This window comes from Vipera ursinii (assembly GCF_947247035.1).
Source record: "Vipera ursinii genome assembly, chromosome: 10".
Lineage (NCBI taxonomy): Eukaryota > Metazoa > Chordata > Lepidosauria > Squamata > Viperidae > Vipera > Vipera ursinii.
In genome coordinates, this window is record NC_139520.1 from 1542420 (window position 1) to 1562158 (window position 19739).

Genomic DNA, 19739 nt, shown 5'->3' on the forward strand with positions numbered 1-19739 from the left:
AAATCCCACTCTCCATCTCTTTCAATTATATCTAGGTCTTAATATTCTAGTCGATCTTATCTGTCTCTGATCTCTTGGTCTTGCTCCTTCTTCTATATATATGTATGTTTTTAATTTCTTCCTCCTCTCTTGGTTTAACTGCTCCTTCTACTGCCATTTCTTCCTGTTTCTTTGTTTCTCTCTTTGTACCAGATTCAAAATCACCTCCTTCCAGAAATGCTCTATGGTTGTCGTAGAATTCCATTGCTTTAGGTGCTTATCCAATCTATATCTTTTTGTATCCCAATAGATTAAAATCCCTTCAGGAATCAGCCATCTGAAATTCACTCCTTTTTCACTCCTTAATTTCCTAGTTAGAAACTGGTATTCTCTTCGGGATTCTCTTATTCTCCTCGGGATTTGTTTGAGAGTTACAATTTCTTTTTCTTTGTATTTCAAAGGTTCATCTCTTACTCTTCTCAGAATCTCGTCTCTTATAGATATTTTGATAAATCTAACATGTACTTCCCTGGGGACCTTATTTCTTCTGGCATAGTTTGAGTTGACTCGATAAATCTGATTCAATTCTCCCTCCATCTCCTGTTTCCCAATTCCCAATGCATCCTCCAATAATTCCATTATCAGGTCTATGACAACCTTCCACAGTTCCCTTGGAGAAATCTCTCCAAGCTTGATTTTTAAAACATCAGTGTTCATATTATCTTTTTCATATCCATCCTTGGCCTGTGATTTCCTTTGGTTGCAATGCATTTTTTGTGCTGAAATTTGGCTGGATGTTATAAAATGCTCTTCAGGAGATTGCTCTCTGTGTATCAGATCTGCCTGCCTTGGCTTGGGGGGGGGCCTCACAGGCATCCTGCCATAAAAAAGAAGAAGGGGAGGAAGGATGAAAAGGGAAAGGAGGAAAGGGCAATAAAACTTTGTATGTAGATGATAGGAAATCGGGAGGGGGGAATGAAAGGTGAGAGCTGGATCCTGTTTGTATGAGCACCCCACAACCAGGCACCCTGAAAAATAGGCGGATTACTCCCAAACAGCTCAGAGTTCTCAAAACATCTTGCTGAACTCTGGTTGGCTGGAAATGGACTGGTCACCATATGGTCACTACACCATATTTTTATATCCAGCAAGCATGGATTTCAGAGCTGGCTTGACTTTACTGCAACCAAATGAAGTCAAAGGCTTTTCTTTCCTAAGGGATCAGATTGGGGGCAGGTCTGACATTGGAAGTTGGAGATAACCCACTGAGGCTTCTTTCTGGCACTTATTTTATCTTGGAGAAGACCAGAAAATTGTAACCTATTTTGGTGTCAACACTTTACTCTTGAAGGGCATAATGGTCAAGCATCCCAAGCTAGATTTAGACAATAATAATTTGGTCCAAATATCCCACCCTCTAAGAATAGCAGCATCTGACTACCCAGGGGAATCAAAGCATTAAAAAGAACAATTTTAATCTAATTGGATTTATATGTTTCTGAAACTTGGTGACCAAAAATTTTCCTATTTCTATTGGAGACTTTTGTTTTTATCTACAAAAAAGAAATAAAATTGGAAAAAGAATTAGAAAAATTCAGGACATAAAAACCTCTAAATGGCATCGATGACATCGTGTGGTGAAGTTTGGTATTGCAATTTGTTATTTCCTAAAAAGAGACTTGGCTCAAAGCCTAGACCCTAGATAAGACTTTCCTGACCTTGGTACCATCTGTGAGAGACTTAGCTGTAAGAGAACAGCTGGGCAGCAAAATTGGCCTACTTGAACTGTGAATGTAAACCTTTACTGACCTTTGCTTAACAAACAACTTTTACTAGAAGGATTATTTACAAATACGTGAAAGAGATGGATGAAGACCAGGAAGATTCTTTCCATGTTGAAAGCAATACATGAAACCATTCTTTTAGCTTGTGATAAAATAAGACCTAAAATAAAAGATCAAGACACCAGCTTAGATGCACAAAGCCAAATTTTGACTACAACCAAAGAATCAACAATGCAGAAGATAACAGAAGAAGCGGGGCATCAAATATTAAGACAGAGGACTCAGATGATGGAAAATCCAGAAAAGGAAGTGACAACATTGAAAATGGAAATGACTTTCTATATAAATCAGAATAAATTTGAGAAAGAAGTAGAACAGATTGAATTGAAGACAAATATATTACAGCAAACATGGGGGACTGGAATAACAGGGAGACAATTTAACAAACACAAATGGGATAGTCCTTCCAGAAAACTGGCAATCAAATGGCCTCCTTTAATTCAAATAACATATATAAGAATAGAGGGAGATCTATTTAATGATCTAAAAGCGCTGATATGGAAGCCTAGTTGGCAAAGGAAGAAATCTAGAATAAGGTTGAAAAAACTGGGGTATTGACTCATTAGAGGGGATCTTATATTGCCAATTAGAGGGTTAAAGGGAGATGTTGAGATAGGAGGAATTTTGGTTATTAAATTTAAAATATTTGGAAATCAGTTGAAAATAAGGATTTTATCTGTTTAATATTTAAAAATTAGACTTAAAAAAGGAAAAGACAATTAATTATTATGAATATGTTTGATTTATTGATTAACCCAAGCAATATATAATGGTTTTGATTTATTGAAGGGGATATTCCATTATTAAGTAGATGATTTAATATGGTGGGAAGTAGATAACTCTTAGGAAATAGAATAAGATTATATTCAAATACATAAAATGTGTACTTTGGATATTATAGTTTGTTATGAAGTGAGATAAGGGAAATCTTGGTTACCCAAAGTCTGAAAATTATAAATATCAAAGGTTAAATAGGAATATTGATGAGAAATTTAAAATGAGTAAAAATTAATAAGAGGATATGGATTGTTTATGAAGATTGAATGTAATTAAGATGTATAAGCTAAAAATTTATTGATAAATGTTTTTATTGAGTTGATATATTTAGAAATGTACTAACTTGAATATGAGACAGTAAATGTTAAGGGAAAAAGAGAAGAAATATCTGATGTTGTAACTGAGATTCGCACTAAGACTTTGTTATTGAACTATTGATTAACTCAGTCACCATGTTGCTTTTTAAATATTCAAATGGAAAATTGGAAAATTAATAAAATACTATATTAAAAAAATCTCTACCATCTTGATGTTTGAACTACAGTAGATGTCAGTTTTGGCTTTGGCTTTTCATGTCATAGCAGCCTCTCAAGACACTAATTGTGCATTCTCATCTAAAATGTCTGAGCTCCCCTGCTACCTTCTCTCTTCTCTTGCTAGTGACCAAGAGGCCTAGTGATTGACTGAAAAACTGAGCAAATTAAGGCTTACCAAACCTTCAAGCAGGTACCCTGACAGATGACTCGCCTAGAAAAATATTTGAGAACATTATTTTATGCAGTCACAACCTCTATTTATGCCTGCTGCTCTTTCAGCTCTCTGTGGGCACCTGGTGATGAAAGGAAAGGTGAAGAGCGTTTCAGTGCAAAGCAAGCACGTACGTGGGCCTTGGAAAGTCCTTAAACCCTTGTTTTGCATTCAATCCTCATACAGGCTTGTTTTTTTTCCCAGTATGCCTAATTTGAAGCTAGATGAGGAGGGCCCCATTGTCGCTGTGAAAGGGAAGAGTCTCCTGCCATATTGCCACTTTGAGCTGGAAGACTCTGATTACATCACTGCAAACAGGCGCAATTCCGACTTGCGAGTACCAGGAGGGATGAGTCTTGACCCACAAACGAAAGTGATTGAATTCACCTCTGTAGGAGTCCATGTGAAGAACACCAGGTGAGCATCAAGCCAACTGAGGAACATTCTCTGATCATTTGGAAGCTTCATCTTCGTTCAGCAGAGCCATATTCAGCTTTGGCCCTCATCTAACGTAGAGGGCACCCTGAGGGTATGGTGGTTCCCTCCTTTCATCCTGGGGGTAGAACTTGCCCCCCTTGTCTCAAAGCTGCCCTGTCATCTTCCACACTCCCCTTCCTACAGCTGATTGCTCATGTATTCGTCTGCACCTTTCACTTTAAATATGAAAGAGTTTTTAGGGGGTCACTGACATAAACTTTTAGGCAGGTTTCAGTATACCTTATGGGTCTCTCACTGTTATTTTATAAAATAACAGTGTGCTATGATAAGCTGATTTAATTACCCTCCTTAATATATATTTTATTATTTATTTTTGATCTATATGATTTATATGGCTGCCCAGCCCACAAGGTAACTCTGGTTTAAGGTGGAGATAGAGGTGGAGGTTGTCCTGGATTCACTACCACAGTTGAGACCGGATTCTTGGTTGCTGAGCAAAGCATTCATTAAGCAAGATATCATAGGACTGCTTCGCTCAATGACTGCAATCCCAGCCCTTCTGGTACTAAAGGCAGTGTGGGAAAGAGGAGTGTGGGGTGCCTTGCGGGTTGGGGGAGGCACTGGCCTCTCTGGTGAACCCCAAGTGGAAACCACTGGTTTTCTGGGGAAGCCCGTGGGGGAGGTTTCCTAGGGCAGTTATCTTGATCCAGGGGCGCTTGGCAACTGGTCAAAATGGCAAAGGAATTGCCAAGGGCTCAAGTAGCAATCAAGTTGTTGTGGGGTGGGTGGGTGTGCAAATTTTGCAATAGTGCCTTGGAGGGTTAAGTTAAGGAGTTTTTATCATGTCTTCTGAAATGCTAGTTGGTGTTTCATGGCGGCTGTTGCCCTGTATGTTGTAGATGATTCCTGCTTGTTTCTTCTGGAGTTGCTGGGTCTTTAGCTTTACTTAGGGTATTTTGGAGCAGTTTAGTTGGTTTGTGTGCTGTGGTGATACCATGTGGTTGTAATAGTCGATTGGTGGTTTCTGAGATGTTTTTGATATATGGCAGTGTTATCCTTTTCACAGTTTGTGTTAGTTGTATGAGTTGAGTGATCAGGCACTTTTTGATAAAGTTGAATGGGTATCCATTTTGTTGGAAGTGTAGAAATGATCTCTTTCCTTTTGCTGATATTCACTTTTGCTACAGTATGTTTGTGTTCCTCTAAATCAGACATGTCAAACACAAGGCCCGGGGGCCAGATCCGGCCTGCGAAGTGGTTTCATGCGGCCCGCGAAGCCATCCTGGAAGCAGTGAGGGAACGGCCCCCGCTGCCTTGGCCCTGGCCCAGAGACCCTCCACCTGCCAGAGACCCTTAGATCTGTCCCACTCCTGCCCAGGCTCCCATAGGCACCCTTGATGCCAACGATGTAGAGCTGGCCACGCTCACTCAGTAGGCCATACGCACTTTAGCCACGCCCACCCAGTAGGCCATGCCCACCCAGGCCACACCCACCCAGCCCCCTGGGGGCAACCGCAATGCTGATGCGGACTTCAATGAAATTGAGTTTGACACCCCTGCTCTAAATAATGTTCCTAAACAACTTCTCTTGTTGGATTGTTACTTTGGTAGTCGAACACTTGGTTGGTGTGGATAGTTTAAGATAGACTTGTGTTTCTAATTGGCCATCAATGCCTCTGCTGATGAGGATGTCCAGGGATAAGAATTTATACTTTTCTGTGTGAAAGATGCTATGTTGTCATTTGATAATCCATTTTTTGCAGCAAATACTAGACTGTACAACAATGAATATCGATCTAAAAATTAATTCATCACAGATCAAGATAATTGTGTTTGACAGGAAAAGTCAAGTGAAAAATTCCCAATTTAAATATTCTTGGGAAAAAATGGAGTCATAGATGAATCTCTGTGACAGACTGTTTGGTAAAGATGGAGAAATTTTGGGATACACAGTGCTGGTAGAGAGATGGTGGTAAAAACTCCAGCTGCCAACTCTTAGGGTATCTTACAGGGTTGCCTGGTTTGTTAAAGGAAGTCAGATTAGTGGCTCTTTTGCCTGTGCTATCTGCAAGTAGGAATTGAGTACATCAAGAGAAACATTCACATTGTAGAAATGGAACAGTTCCAGAGTAGTTCTGTAAAACAAGAGATCTGGTCAAGAATGTATGAATGATAAATGAATATGAGCTGATTTCACAAGTGAAATTACCTGTGGTAGAGAGGATCCAGTTGCAAGCAAATATATAAAGGAAAAATGGATGAGGTTGAAGAGAGGAAAGAGAAAGAGGAAATGCCTCGGTGTGTGCTTTCTTCTGAATGGCAGACTCCAGGGCCAGCATTGCATGGCAAACTCTGCTTCATTGGGGCATCAGTGTGTGACTAATATTGTGATGTATCTAGAAAAGGGGTGAGGCTGGTATTGTAATGCCATGACATTGCTTTCAGCCTCTGACATTAAAGAATATTTCTATCTTCCCTTCTAGCCTTTAAAAGGGACCAAAGACTTAGTGTTACCATTTTGCTGAAGATCCGGTCATGGTGACCTGGATCCTGCTAAATGGTTACATCTTTAGCAAGCTGGATTGCACTTTTTCAGTTTATAATTGTTATGTTTAAATAGTGTTTCATTTCTTTTAATGTTTGTAATGGCTATTGTTGTATGATTTTTGGTTAATGCTTGCTTTTGTGTTGTGAGTGTATTACCTTTGTGAGCTGCCCAGAATCAAACATGTGAGACAGAGAGAAAGAACAAAAGGCAGTGCACGAAATCCTGGATGGATGTGATAGAAGGAAGAAAGCTTTGCAAGGACAGAAAGGGAGGCCAAAGACTGGAGATTTTAGGCAGTTTTCTTTTCCTTTTTCCTATCCAGTGCCTGCAATTCCTTAGCATTTTGTTCCTTACTTCCCTCTGTAGTGGGCATTACCAGTGGTGGGATTCAAATATGTGAACAACTGGTTCTCTGTGTGGATGCGGCTTCCGGAAGTCCATTCTGGGCCTGGGCAACAAAAAATTAGCTACCGGTTGTGCCAAAGTGGTGCAAACTGGATGAATCCCACCACAGGGCATAACATAATAAAAGGGAAGTGTGTGTCCATGGAGCTCAGGCACCAAGTCCATTATGTTGTGCCAGTCCAGCCGAAACGGGAAGGGAGTTTGAGCCTCAACTAATGGAACTGAATCTCTTGGTGAAGGGTAGTTTTGTAACTCTTTCCTTTGTGTAAAGATCCATTTCAAATACCTTAAATGCCTGCTGTTTCAACTGATGAAAGAGAAACGTTTGGCTAGGTGGTCCTTATGATCCTCCTGCCTTCTCTTCATGGCAGGAGCTTTGCCATCCTGAACCCCACCAACGCTGCCTACTCTTTCCAGTGGAGGTGTGAACAGCAGGAAGAGAGGAAGACGGCCCCGGCTTTCGTCTGTTTCACTGAGCGGGGGCTCCTCCGGCCGGAGAAGAAGATAGAGGTGCGTGCACAGAAAGGGACTCACATCCAATGGTTAAATACTGTTTTGGAATTCTAGCATACTTTTAAAGGCTTTGGAATTAAAACCAAATGCAGGATCCCTATTGCTCCATTATCCTGCACAGCAAGAACTTTGCATCTATCTTTTCCTCTCTAGATCATATTCGAATTCATTCCCAAGCATCTGGATGTTACTGAATCCTTCTGGACTTTCACCATTTCCGAACACAACATCACTGTCCCTTTCCTCCTGGTGGGTCACACCACCGACCCAGCTGTCTCTTTCGAGAAAGTCCACCTGAATCTTCACTCGCTTTTGATTGGTAAGAGTAGCCCTGATGAACTCAGGTGCTTGGGGGTCATGGGGGTCCTACTTCTCCCCTAAGCCCCTCTTTCAGTAGCCACACAGCCCTGAGTTGCATTGCAAGTGAGTCAGTCTTCCATCAACTCTGCTAAAAATAATCTTTCCACTTTGATCCTGATATAATCATTTTGATTAAAAAAAACAGCTAAGACCTCCCCAGTAAGTAAAAATTTCAGCTGATGCAGCTGACTTTAAATTTCAGCTGCTTCAAGTGCACAGAAAGAAAAGTGCCATGCAGGTGTTAAATCAGGTCACCCTGAATTCTGATACCTGCAGAAAAACTACCAGTACCTTTGGCTTTTTGTAGGACCTCCAGGATCTTAATGTTCTTACAGATTTTTTTTGTTATAGGCCCATTTTCCCTTTTTTTATTTGTCCTTTCATTTCTCAGTTTGTCAGAGAATCTCAACAGTTTTATATGGTTTGTGTATTCTGTTTTTGTACTCATTGCATCACTCATGAAAGCTCTTGAAACTCTTTTATTTTAGCAGACCTTCAGGCCTTCATATAACAACAAAATTATTACTATGTCAAAGGCTGCTCATTGGATTAACTTAATAATTGAGATATTCTGGTCAGGTATAGCATCCAGATTCTTTCTATGATTATTATTTAATAAAGTAAAGGTAAAGGTAAAGGTTCCCCCGCACATGCGTGCTAGTCGTTTCCGACTCTAGGGGCCGGTGCTCATCTCCGTTTCATAGCCGAAGAGCCAGCGTTTGTCCGAGGACGTCTCCGTGGTCATGTGGCCGGCATGACTAGACGCCAAAGGCGCACGGAACGCTGTTACCTTCCCACCGTAGTGGTCCCTATTTTTCTACTTGCATTTTTTACGTGCTTTCGAACTGCTAGGTGGGCAGAAGCTGGGACGAGTAACAGGCGCTCACTCTGTTACGCGGCACTCGGGATTCGACCCGCCAAACTGCCGACCTTATGATCGACAAGCTCAGCGTCCTAACCCACTGAGCCACCGCGTCCCTATTTAATAAAGAGCTAATTGTAAATTAGGTACATTTAATGCATAATGGAGAAATAGGCCATTAGGTTGGGTTTGCATCTGAGTGCCACCCTCTCTCTTCAACTGCACAGGGGTTTCCTTGCCTGGATTCCACTTGGTCCCCAAACCACATTCTTTCCACCAAGGTTAGCTAAGGCTTGAGAGAGAACCAGAGAGTAATTTTAAACTGTAAAATGAAGAGAGAAAAAAGAATGCCAGAGAGAAAGAATGATAGGGGGTTTTTTGGTAATATATTTTATTGATTTTTTAAAAACATAAATCACTTAATAATTGGTGAACAGTGTGTTTTCTGGGTTACATTTGTAAAACAATCACTAATGATTTCTATAATCCATAATCCACATAATAGTTTTAGTTGATTTACTCTTTTCCCAAAATATTCTCTTTTGCAAACATTGATTTAATACAATTCTTTTTTTAAGAAAATTTTATTAAATATAAATTTAAAAACAAAAGTGGACATGATTCAACTTCCCTAGCTACAACACTACTATTAGTATTATCTTATGTTACAGAAAAAAATAAAAACCTAAAATACAGTCTATAACAGGACAGAGTATAACAAACTGTACATATAACATCTGTCGGGTTTTTTTTAGTAAACTGTCATTCAGTCCTCTGCGTTATATTTACATATCTTTCAGTTATGTCCATTATATAGATGCTAATAAAAAGTCCTTACATTATCAACCAATCAAACAATGTTCATCTCAGCGATCCTCCTTAACTCTAACCAATTGTACAAATTTTGCCAAATTTCATAATATTCCGTTCCGTTCTTATTTTTGATCTCTAGGTTTTAACCTGTCCATTTCAGCACAGGATAAAATTTTATCTATTATTTCTTCTTCAGTGGGTCTTTCCTTTCTTTTCCATTTTTGGGCATATGCCAGTCTTGCTGCGGTTAAGATATGTACTAATAAGTAGAGAGATGCTTTACTGAGATTATCATTAATAATCTCTAATAAAAAGATTTCTGGTTTTAAATCAATTTTTTTGTCATAATATTTCTTCCAACCAATTTTTTATCCGCTGCCAAAAATGTTGCGCTTCTGAACATTCCCACTACATATGATAGTAAGTCCCTGGAAGCCTTCTGCATTTGCAGCACATTGGTGAGATTTTTTTATCTATTTTTGCTAACCTTGTAGGGGGAAGATGCCATCTATAAAACATCTTGTACAGATTCTCTTTAGAGGAGGTGGCTAGCGTTAACCTCCTATTTCTATCCCATACTAGTTGCCAATTATCTAAGTCAATATTATAACCAAAATTTTTATTCCAGGTTAACATTGTTTCTTTTACCTGTTCTTCTAACAAATCCTGTTTTAATAAATATTGATATATCTTTTTTATCATTCGATCTTCTGTTCCTAGAAGAATTTTATCTAATTGTGTATGCTCTAATTTTATCCCTGGTTCTTTTTAATCTTTTCTGTATCGTGACTGTATTTGTAAGTATTCCCACCATTCTAGCTCTATACCGTCTTCTGATAGTCTTTTCCTTGTTTTCAGGTCTCCATTCTTGTCTAAGATATCTTTATATGTGATTACACTTCCTAAATTCATGAATTTGGGGTACATGAATATCTCTAATATAGATAGCCAATTGGGAATTTCTATATAGTTAAATTTTTAATTTTTATCCACACATCTAAGAGTGCTCATCTAATATGATGATTCTGAAAGTACTGATGAGCCTTATATTTTCCATCCCATGTTATAGATGCCACCCAATTTGCATGTCATGACCTTCTAAGGCTAGTAGTCTTCTGTTCCTTAAATATATCCAATCCTTTATCCATACCGCTATTGCTGCTTGATAATATTTTTCCCAATCTGGGAGGCCGAGCCCTCCTCTTTCCTTTGCATCCTGTAATAATTTTAACTTAATTCTCGGTTTTCTACCTTGCCAGATAAATTTAGATGTAATTCTATTTAAATTTTCAAAAAATCCTTACCTAATTTAATTGGTACACATTGGAATAAAAAGAGTAATTTGGGCAAGATTTTCCATCTATCTAGGTCAGGGGTCAGCAACCTGAAACAGTGAAAGAGCCACTCGGAACCAGTTCCCTCACAAAAGGAAAAACTGGGAGCCACAAAAAATGTGTGCACATGCACTTACATGCACGCATGCACAGAACAGGGTTTGACTGAAGAGTGGAGCCAAGGCGAGATATGCACCTACCCTGCATATTTGAATTGATTGGTTGACCTTTTTTAGTCCCACTTTTTTTTTTTGGACTGCACATGGCAGAGGACTGGGAGCCGCAGGAGACGGCTGAAAGAGCTGCATGCAGCTCCGGAGCCGCGGGTTGCAGACCTGTGATCTAGGTCTACTATAATTTGGTCCATTAACTTATCATAATTTTCTCTTTTAAGTGTAGTACATCTTGCTGATAGTTGGATCCCCAAGTACTTTACTCTTTTAGATGTCTGGATATTAATTTTTTCTACTAGCTCAGTTTCTTGTAAGTTGGACATATTTTTAACTAGCATTTTAGTTTTTTCTTTGTTGATTTTTAATCCTGCAACATCTCCATAATTTTCCAGCACCTGTAATAATCTTGTTCCAGATTCTAAAGGGTCTTCCAGAATGAAAACTAAATCATCCGCATAAGCCTTTAAATATCTCTTTTCTGATTTCTAATCCTTTAATCATCTTATCTTTTCGGATTATTCTTGTGAGTGCTTCTGAAGAAAGAATGAATAATAAAGGAGATAGTGGACAGCCTTGTCTCATACCTTTTTGTATTTGAATGCTATTTGTTAATTCTCCGTTTATGATTACTTTTGCCTCTTGCTTGGAATAGATTGATTTAAACATATTTATAAATTTTTCTCCGAATTCCATCTGTGAGTTAATACAATTCTTATTGTTTTGATAGATGACAATTAAATATATATTTTTTCCCAATAGTCCTAAACAGTGCTTTTTTTCTAAAAAAAAAAGGTGCCGGAACTCTCATCTTGTTAATCTTTTATTTATATAATGTTATTTATTTATTTATATAATTAAAAAAGTTATATATTCAATTCTTAACATAAATTTAATTTATTGTATTTAAGGTAAATGTTCATAGTAAATTCCAAAGTTTTGTCCAATTCTCGTCTGGCAAAACTTTGAGATTTAAGCCAAGTTTAATTCATAATTGCCTTTAGTTTTTTCATCTGTTTTTGGCTTAGATGAAGTAATACATTCACCAAACAAACTAGAATTTGTTGTGAGCATCTCCTTAAATACAAACAGCTCATAAGCCAGACCTACCGATATTAGCAACCACATTATTGATGGCTTGTACATACCATTTTAAAGATATGATCACATTGGTTCAAGTGAATGAGATGCTCCTATAACCCAAAATGCATCCTATTAATTCATCCCTGCCAAAATAGTTATTTTCATCAGGTTTAGTTCATGATGAGCTTAGAACACTAAGTTCTGTTTTACCAAATTTATCATGAAGACAGCATAGTAGGCTGCCATAGGGGTGAAAAATTGTGGGATAGCTCCCCCATGTTTATATACTGCAGCTGGGTATAGTAAAGATGGATTATTATTTTTTTGTCTACTAGGAAAATTATGTGTTGCACTTTAATAGAGGAGGTGGGGCTTTTGGTATTTATTTATTTATTTATTTATTTATTTATTTATTTATTTATTTATTTATTTATTTATTAATGGGACTTATATCCCGCCCTATCTCCCTGCACCCCTGGGACATTGGCTCTGGTGGAGCCCCTCTGCGCTGCTCCTGTGACCACGGTGGCACTGCCTGGGGTTGCAGAGATTCCCGCAATGGTGTCTAGCGGTGAGGTTTTTCAACTGTCATCTTCCTTTTAGGTTTGGCAGGTGTCATCAGCAGTCATTCTGGCAAGGGTCTTGCATGCCTTAAGGTTCTGGAACACATCCATTATGAAGCATATAGCTTTCATGAGGAGATCGGCATGGCCAATTTCACCACCTTCTTCCCCCTCATCTTTGAGCTCTTCCAGCTCCACTTGCATTCGCATCATCGGCTGCCTCAGCTGCCTCGGGTTACTACTTTCCAGGCATCTTTCTTCCTGATGCCAATGGACCACCTGGGCTTTGTTGAATCTCCCAGGCCTGCAGCCTCCTCTGTCCATCTGGAGCAGACATGTCAAACTCATGACGTCACATGACATTGTGTGACATATTGGAGCTTTTTTCCTATTGCCAGTAATGGGGTAGGCGCGATTTCCTGGTGATGCGTCTGGCCCATGGGCCAGCAGTTTGCCACCTCTGGTCTGGAGGGTTTACTCTGGGGTGAGCTTTGGTAGAGGCGTCCCCCCAGCATTCCGCTTCTCCTGCTCACTGCCTTGCACATACATTCCTTGCACGGTCCCCATGGTAGGGCTGGGTGTCTCTCCAGGTTGATCCATTTTGCCTAATCTAAGGACCTGCACCAGGAAAGCACAACTCTTGACTCCATGTGGTTCATCAAAAGAGCTTTTACTGAGAGAAAGTGGTTGCAGTAAAGACAGGTGGAATCTAACGGTCCGACGCAAAGCATGAATCTATTCTTCCCATTCCAAAATCCAACTCCCCTGACCAGTCAAGACAGTTCCATAAAGTTATGAGAATGCTGAGATACAGGCTTGATAACGGGTCATCCTCAGCGACCTTGGAGTCAGGCTGGAAGCAGCAGAGAGGGAGTCCATCTCGTCTCAGAAGACAATCCCCCTCTCTAATTCCCATGTGGTTACAGTAAAAGCGAAAGCATGCAAAGAATGCTCCCCCCAGAGCCTCCTCCTCCCCCTCCAAAACAATGGCAGGGCACCCAAAAGGGGGTGCTGACAGAGGGCCTCCACCCTCTTAGACTTCTGGAGTGAGTGATGACCATCTCTTCCCTAGTACTGACTAGGATCAAAGGAAGCCCACAAATGATGTTCTTGTGGAATTTGTGGGTTGTGTTCATTTTTGTTTTATGGAATGTGGCCATGAGCCACCTAGGATTAAGATATTGTACATAAGATAGGTGTTACTTAAAACCTGATTACATAGAAAGCATTTTTATGAAAATTTGCCTTTAGATTCAAAGGAAAAAAATATACAATAGGAAGGGGATTTCTACATTTCTGGCAAATTGGGACACAGGATTCATTTGGCATGTGATGCAGTGAGGAACCCAAAGGCAAACCCGTCCCTCTTCCCAGGAATCCTCCTGTGGCCTTCTTTTGCAGCCACATTGCAATCAGTTACTAAGACTTGTTTCACAAGTTTTTGCCAAGCCAGGTGAACCCATTTTATCACAAGTGAAGAGATAAATTTAATTCCTAATTTCCCTGAATTCCACACTGCAAAGACCTCTCTCTTTCCAGGACATGAAGCTCGCGAGTGCATTGATATCCTCAATGATGAGAACAAAGCCTACACTTTTGCTTTCCGAGACTCTTCCCGTTTTTCAGAGGGGCGAATCAACTGCCTAAACGTGCAGCCCATGGAAGGTGTGGTCCCACCTCATTCCAGGTGAAGGAGAGAGAGAGAATCGGGTGCCAAATGGGGCAAGCTGTTCCCCCAAGATGAGACTTGATGTGGCTTTGATGTAGCTTAATAGATGTTTGTATAGCAGGGATGGAAAAGGGGACACTTGATAAACTGGGTCTGTTGTGGAGGGTCAAACCAATATAACCTGGTTTGGTGTCCTCAACCTTCATCACCTCAACTCCTCAGGCTGCTCCACACTGTGCAGGGGCAGAAAAGCACTTCCCGCCCTCCCTCAGCCGCCAGCTGACTGAAGGAGCGCCCAGCGACTATGCAGAGCTGGATCCAATTCAGATTCTTCTCCTTCCTCCTGTGGCACATTTATTTACATTTGATCTCTCATTTCTGATTGACTTCACTGGGCCAGGCAGGGACAGTCAAATGGTCAGACCTGGCCGAGGGGGCTGTAGAATGCCCGGTCTGGCTTGCAGGATGGATGGATGGATGGATGGATGGATGGATGGATGGATGGATGGATGGATGGATGGAAGGAAGGAAGAAAGGAAGGCAGGAAGGAAGGAAGGAAGGAAGGAAGGAAGGAAGGAAGGAAGGAAGGAAGGAAGTGCAGGAAGTGCAGGAAGAAGATGGTTTAGGAGAATGACTATGGGGGGGGGGCTCAAATGTATCATATCCTTACTGCTGTTTTTATTTCTCGTTTAGTTATTTTTTGTTCTGTTTTAACCTGATGTAACCTCCCAGAATTGCAATTTGCAAGTTGGTGGCCATAAAAATTGATTAACGAAATGTACAAAAGTAGAAGTATTTCTCTTTTTTTAAAGCATTTTACAGGGTTATTTTCCTAAGATTTTGCTGAGGCCTTTTTTAAGGATCCTTGGATGTAACTATTGTGCACACCATTAAGTGAAATCCTTGTTCTTTAATTTCTTGAATTCTGATTTTGTACAGAGAAAAACAGACATCCTGCTATCAACAACAGATCTGGATAGGTCCATTTTTTACTGGAAGAGACCAGCATTTAAAAAATCTGGCATTTATTAATTCATTTATTCATTTGTCCGATTTATATGGCTGCTTATCTCACTCTACCCAAGTTGCTAACAATAATTAAAAGAGCATAAAAACACCAAAGAACAGAGAACAACAGCCTGCACATCATGTGCAGCCAAGGCAGACGCCCACAGTTCAGCCCAGCCACTACATGGTCTCTAACATGCACCCAGATGCCAGGCCCAGACAGCCAACTCAACCCAGCAAATGTGTTTTCTCTCCAGATTCCCAGTTCACATCCACTTCACACCAACGCTGGAAGGGGAGGTGAATTTTAACCTCATCTGTGATGTTAAGAAGAAAAGCCAGTCGCTCTGTCTGAATGTCAAGGCCACCGGGCACACCATGAATGTCTCTGTGAAGTGTGAAGAAAGCCACGGGGAGGTAACCGAGCTGAACCCTGAGCATCCGAAGCAGATCGACTTCCGTGAGGTGAGAGGGCCAAGAGCAGAGCAGGGCTGGCCTGGAGACCTTCTGCTGGCTACCAGCCCTTCTTCTGTGCGCTTCGCTTCATTGCTTCAGTGTCTTCAGTTCCGTGACAGAAAAGGACCAGCTGCATGTCCTGGCCAATTCAGTAGCCCCCCTCCCAAGGATCTCTCTCTTCCTCGACCCGGTGGATTAGAAGCTTATGATACGGTGATTTTATTGCTGGCAGTCATGGCCATCCCAAATGGCAGCCCAGGGTCTTCTCCCTCTTGAAGACCAGGCTCTGAACTGCTTGGGGGACTAAAAGTCTGTTGGGCTTTTGTAATGCTTTTTTTCAGGAGCTCTCAACATTTCAGGGGCACATTTGGAATTTTATCCTTTTTCCAAATCGCCCACCAAAATTACATAACCATAACTGTCCACCATTGATATTTTGTAAGAAAAAGTTAATTTTTAAAGAAAATCTGGGGCCTAAAATAACTTTGGTAATATAGCAGTTAACACAATTTTGCCGAATATGTCAGCTTTTCTATAGGTCCTTGTGAGTTTTGTGATGACAGAGAAAAGCTGGTGGATGCTGAAGGAAGGCACCATGGCTGCCTTGGGTGCTACAGGGACCATTCTCTTCTTACCTGACAGAGATCTAGACCAATATCCTGAAAGGAGATTTGATTGTCCTGTATGATTGTTTTTACTATTAAACTCAACTTGGTCTGGAGTCTAATTACATCCCCGGGTGTCCCCTTATATCCTCTCCTCCTATCCTGCTAAGATTGTTGAGGAAGGTGGGAAGGCAATAAAAGCTGCATCCCTGTATACTGGGGCGGGGGCGGGGGGGCAGATTCTAAGGGCCTCGTGAAACATGGTATTTCACAGGAACATCCCTGGAGGGTGGAAGCAGAAATGCTGAGCTCTTGATATCTGCACTGGAATCCCCTCCACGGAACCCCAACCACAGGCTCCCTGGATTTTCCTTTTAGGCAACTCTCTGGGTGTGGCGCATCCTTTCCATTCTCGGGGCCTGTGGTTGGGAGCCGTTGTACCATGAAGTACAAGGCACTGATGGGCAGTGAGGAAGACAAGGCTGGTGGAGCAGGAAATGCGAGGCAGGGCGGGCTTGGGATTCCAGCTGGAGGGAGGAAAGGAAGTGATTGACTGCCTTATCTCTGCTCTGGATAGATGCAAGTCAATGATTACACAGAGTGCAACTTCTCCATCCTCAACACCGGCAAATTCAACTTCATCTTTTCCTGGGAGTTCTGCAATGCCAAGAAGTTCCGACAGTATTTTGCCCTCTCCCCAGAGAGTGGCACTGTGGAAGCTGGAGAGCGGGTGGAGGCTATGGTCTCCTTTCACCCGCTGAAGGCCTTCACCTTAAAAGACATCGAACTGAAACTGCAGGTAGGAACCCAGGGGCCCTGTTTGCGAAAAGGCTTCCATTGCACAAGAACCACCAGGAAGCCATGGATGCCTAGCACCAGTTCCAGGCAGGGAAGGAGGAAGGAAGCTTAGCCAGCGAGAATACCAGCCGGAGCAGGAGGATAGTCATTTATGCTCCTAGGTCCAACTTTGCAGCTGAATGACCAGAAATGGTCACAGGGCTCTTAAAGGGAAAAGAGGAGCAGGAAGGAGCAAGGTAGGTTGGCTATCTTGGGTTGTACATGAAAAAGGATGTATAAAAAATATACCTCCTGCTGAAGTCTCTTTCTGGAGAAACTGTATCTAGACATGGTCCCAGGCCTATTCCTGTTTACTCAGAAGACAGCCCTGTGGGTCTTCAACGAGACTTGTTCCTAGCTAAATCTGGCTGTTTTTTTTAAAATATATTCCAATCTGCAGTTATTGCATACAAAGTGAAATTATAGCAGTTATAACAACATAACAATTGTATCCTTTACATACTCAGTTATATATTTATGGATATTGGGTCCCTCTGTAATCTTGGGATACCAAGAAGATGCCAAAAGTGGCACATAAAATAGTAATGCTCTGTTTCACTGCAACAACTGTTAAATGAGTTTTTGAAGCTCTCCCAGTTAGTTTCCTGCAGCAAAAACACAGAAACATTAGTGGCTTGGTTTTTTGTGCTGTTGCAGCAGCCAAGCCTTGCAGCAAGTCTGCGTCTCTTTGGAGAAATCAGCCAGCCACGGACAGCTGCTCTTTCTTTTCTCAGATGCCCACTCATTGATGAGATATTTTCTGCACACATCTGACAAACACACCATCGTTCCAGACACCTCAGATTCCAGGATAGCAAACATTGATCTGAGGGTATCTTTTAAGAAAGAAGTGATAAGGACAATTGACTCAGAAATAACTGATATAACATGTATCAGATGATCTTTAAATCTCATACATCTAGATTTAACCAGAGATCAAACTTTCTCATAGCACTACGCATTAATGGGCTTGCAAATGTAAGAATATCTGATCACTCTTAATAGAATACTTTCCACTGCCTGCATCTTTTATATTTCTAGTGTTGCTAGCCTCACCATGTACAGTAGTAAGTGTTACGTTGTTAAATTTCTCAGCGTATTTTGTTATTAAATAAAACGTTGAATTCATTTATGTAGCCTAATGCAGAATAATCCATCAGCAATGTAAGTATTCATACATTGTCAGTGATAGTAAAGTAAATGATAAAGCCTCTTTTAAGAATGCCACGTCCTCTTCTCTGCTGAGTGTCTTCCTCCTTTCATAGATAAGCCACGGCCCCACATTTACATGTGTATTGCGAGGCTCAGTGTTGGCTCCCAGCATCCATTTCTCACCCCTCAGAGTGGACTTTGGCAACTGTTTCATCTACCAAGCTGGGATGCCCATTTCCAAGAGAATCTTGGTGGTCACTAACAAAGACAGCAGGAAAGCCAGGTGAACTGCAGCCTCTTGAGGTGTAAACTGGTATGATGGAACAGTAGGTTGTTGTGTGAGGAGAGTGGGATTCCCTTCCTCCCATCCATCCGTCGACATTCCCATGCAAACACAAAATGCTTTATTGCAAAGGGTTATGAAGCCAATTTATTAAAAGTTCTCCACGTAACAACACCCAGGAGTCCTCCCATCCCAAGGTTCAGGGCCTCCTCTATCAGCTTTCTCCCCCTTGAGGCTCCTATTTCCCAAATGGCACCTTGGGGTCCAAATCCATTGGCCACACCAGTTTCAGCTCTTGCCCCCCAAGATCCCTGGAGGTGCCAGGAACTTGCAAGACTGGAAGGTACTGGATTCAAAACCAGCACTCTCCTTGCCTTCCTACAGTCTCAACGCCTTTCTCCTCTTGGAATCAGCCAGTTGGGGAAGGGGTCAGGGAGATTTTGAAGTCTTTTATAATGCAGGACAAATCACTTCTGGAGAAATAAACCTAATTTTAACACATATGGGATTAAATGCTGGTTTATTTAGATTTCTTAGTTTTGGAAACTGGTGGCAACATAAAGAAGTCAGGTGTTCCCAATACAGCTTGCAAAGCCAATTAACCATATTCTTCTCATCTCTTTGAAGTGTGGAGTGCTTGTTCACCAACACAGCCTACCTTGAGATCGGTTTCCATTCTGAAGCTCTGAGTCCCAAAGAAAAGGTGGAGATTCCCATCAGCTTCTATCCCCGAGAAGCCATTTCCTACCATGAAATCGTCTCCTTTGAAATAAACGGGATCTTACAGCGGACTGTAGAGATCTTTGGGAAGGGCATTGAGATGAAGGTGAGATTAGGCAGACTCCTGGAAAGAGAGACTTGGGGTTCATGCTCTGATCACTGGCTGCTCAGGGTGCCTCTTCTGTGGGCACCTCCTGCCTGGTTGCTCCTGCAGCTTTGAGAAGTCTGAATTGAAAGCAAGGAGCTACTCCTCACCCCCACTGTGTGTGTGGGGGGGGGTATGTGTGGTGTGTGTGTGTGTGTGCACGCTCCTTGCGCGCGCACACACACACACACACGCTAAATGGTCCTGATCTTCTATCCACACAATTGAAAAGAGCTTGCACATCCATGATTTGAAAGTGGAGCTTGAAATTGCAGCTGCCTCTTGAGTAATCTGAGCAACCTCAAACCACCAACATTTAGGCATAGAAAGCTTTTTCAGAGTGTTGCTGATATTGTAAGAAAGAAAGAAAGAAAGAAAGAAAAGTGAAAGTGTAAGTGAAAGAAAGAAAAAGAAAAGAAAGAGGGAGC

General features: G+C 41.3%; 1 protein-coding gene across 1 annotated transcript in view; it reads left to right on the forward strand.

Annotated features, from left to right (window-relative positions):
* HYDIN (HYDIN axonemal central pair apparatus protein) overlaps positions 1–19739 on the forward strand; it is a 358209-nt gene that overhangs the window by 282195 nt on the left and 56275 nt on the right. Inside the window, exons 70-77 of the mRNA XM_083370240.1 lie at positions 3552–3764; positions 7110–7248; positions 7405–7570; positions 13976–14123; positions 15371–15578; positions 16752–16973; positions 18277–18446; positions 19074–19272. Of these exons, the coding sequence (XP_083226366.1) occupies positions 3552–3764; positions 7110–7248; positions 7405–7570; positions 13976–14123; positions 15371–15578; positions 16752–16973; positions 18277–18446; positions 19074–19272 (1465 nt within the window). The remainder of the gene's footprint in view (positions 1–3551; positions 3765–7109; positions 7249–7404; positions 7571–13975; positions 14124–15370; positions 15579–16751; positions 16974–18276; positions 18447–19073; positions 19273–19739) is intronic.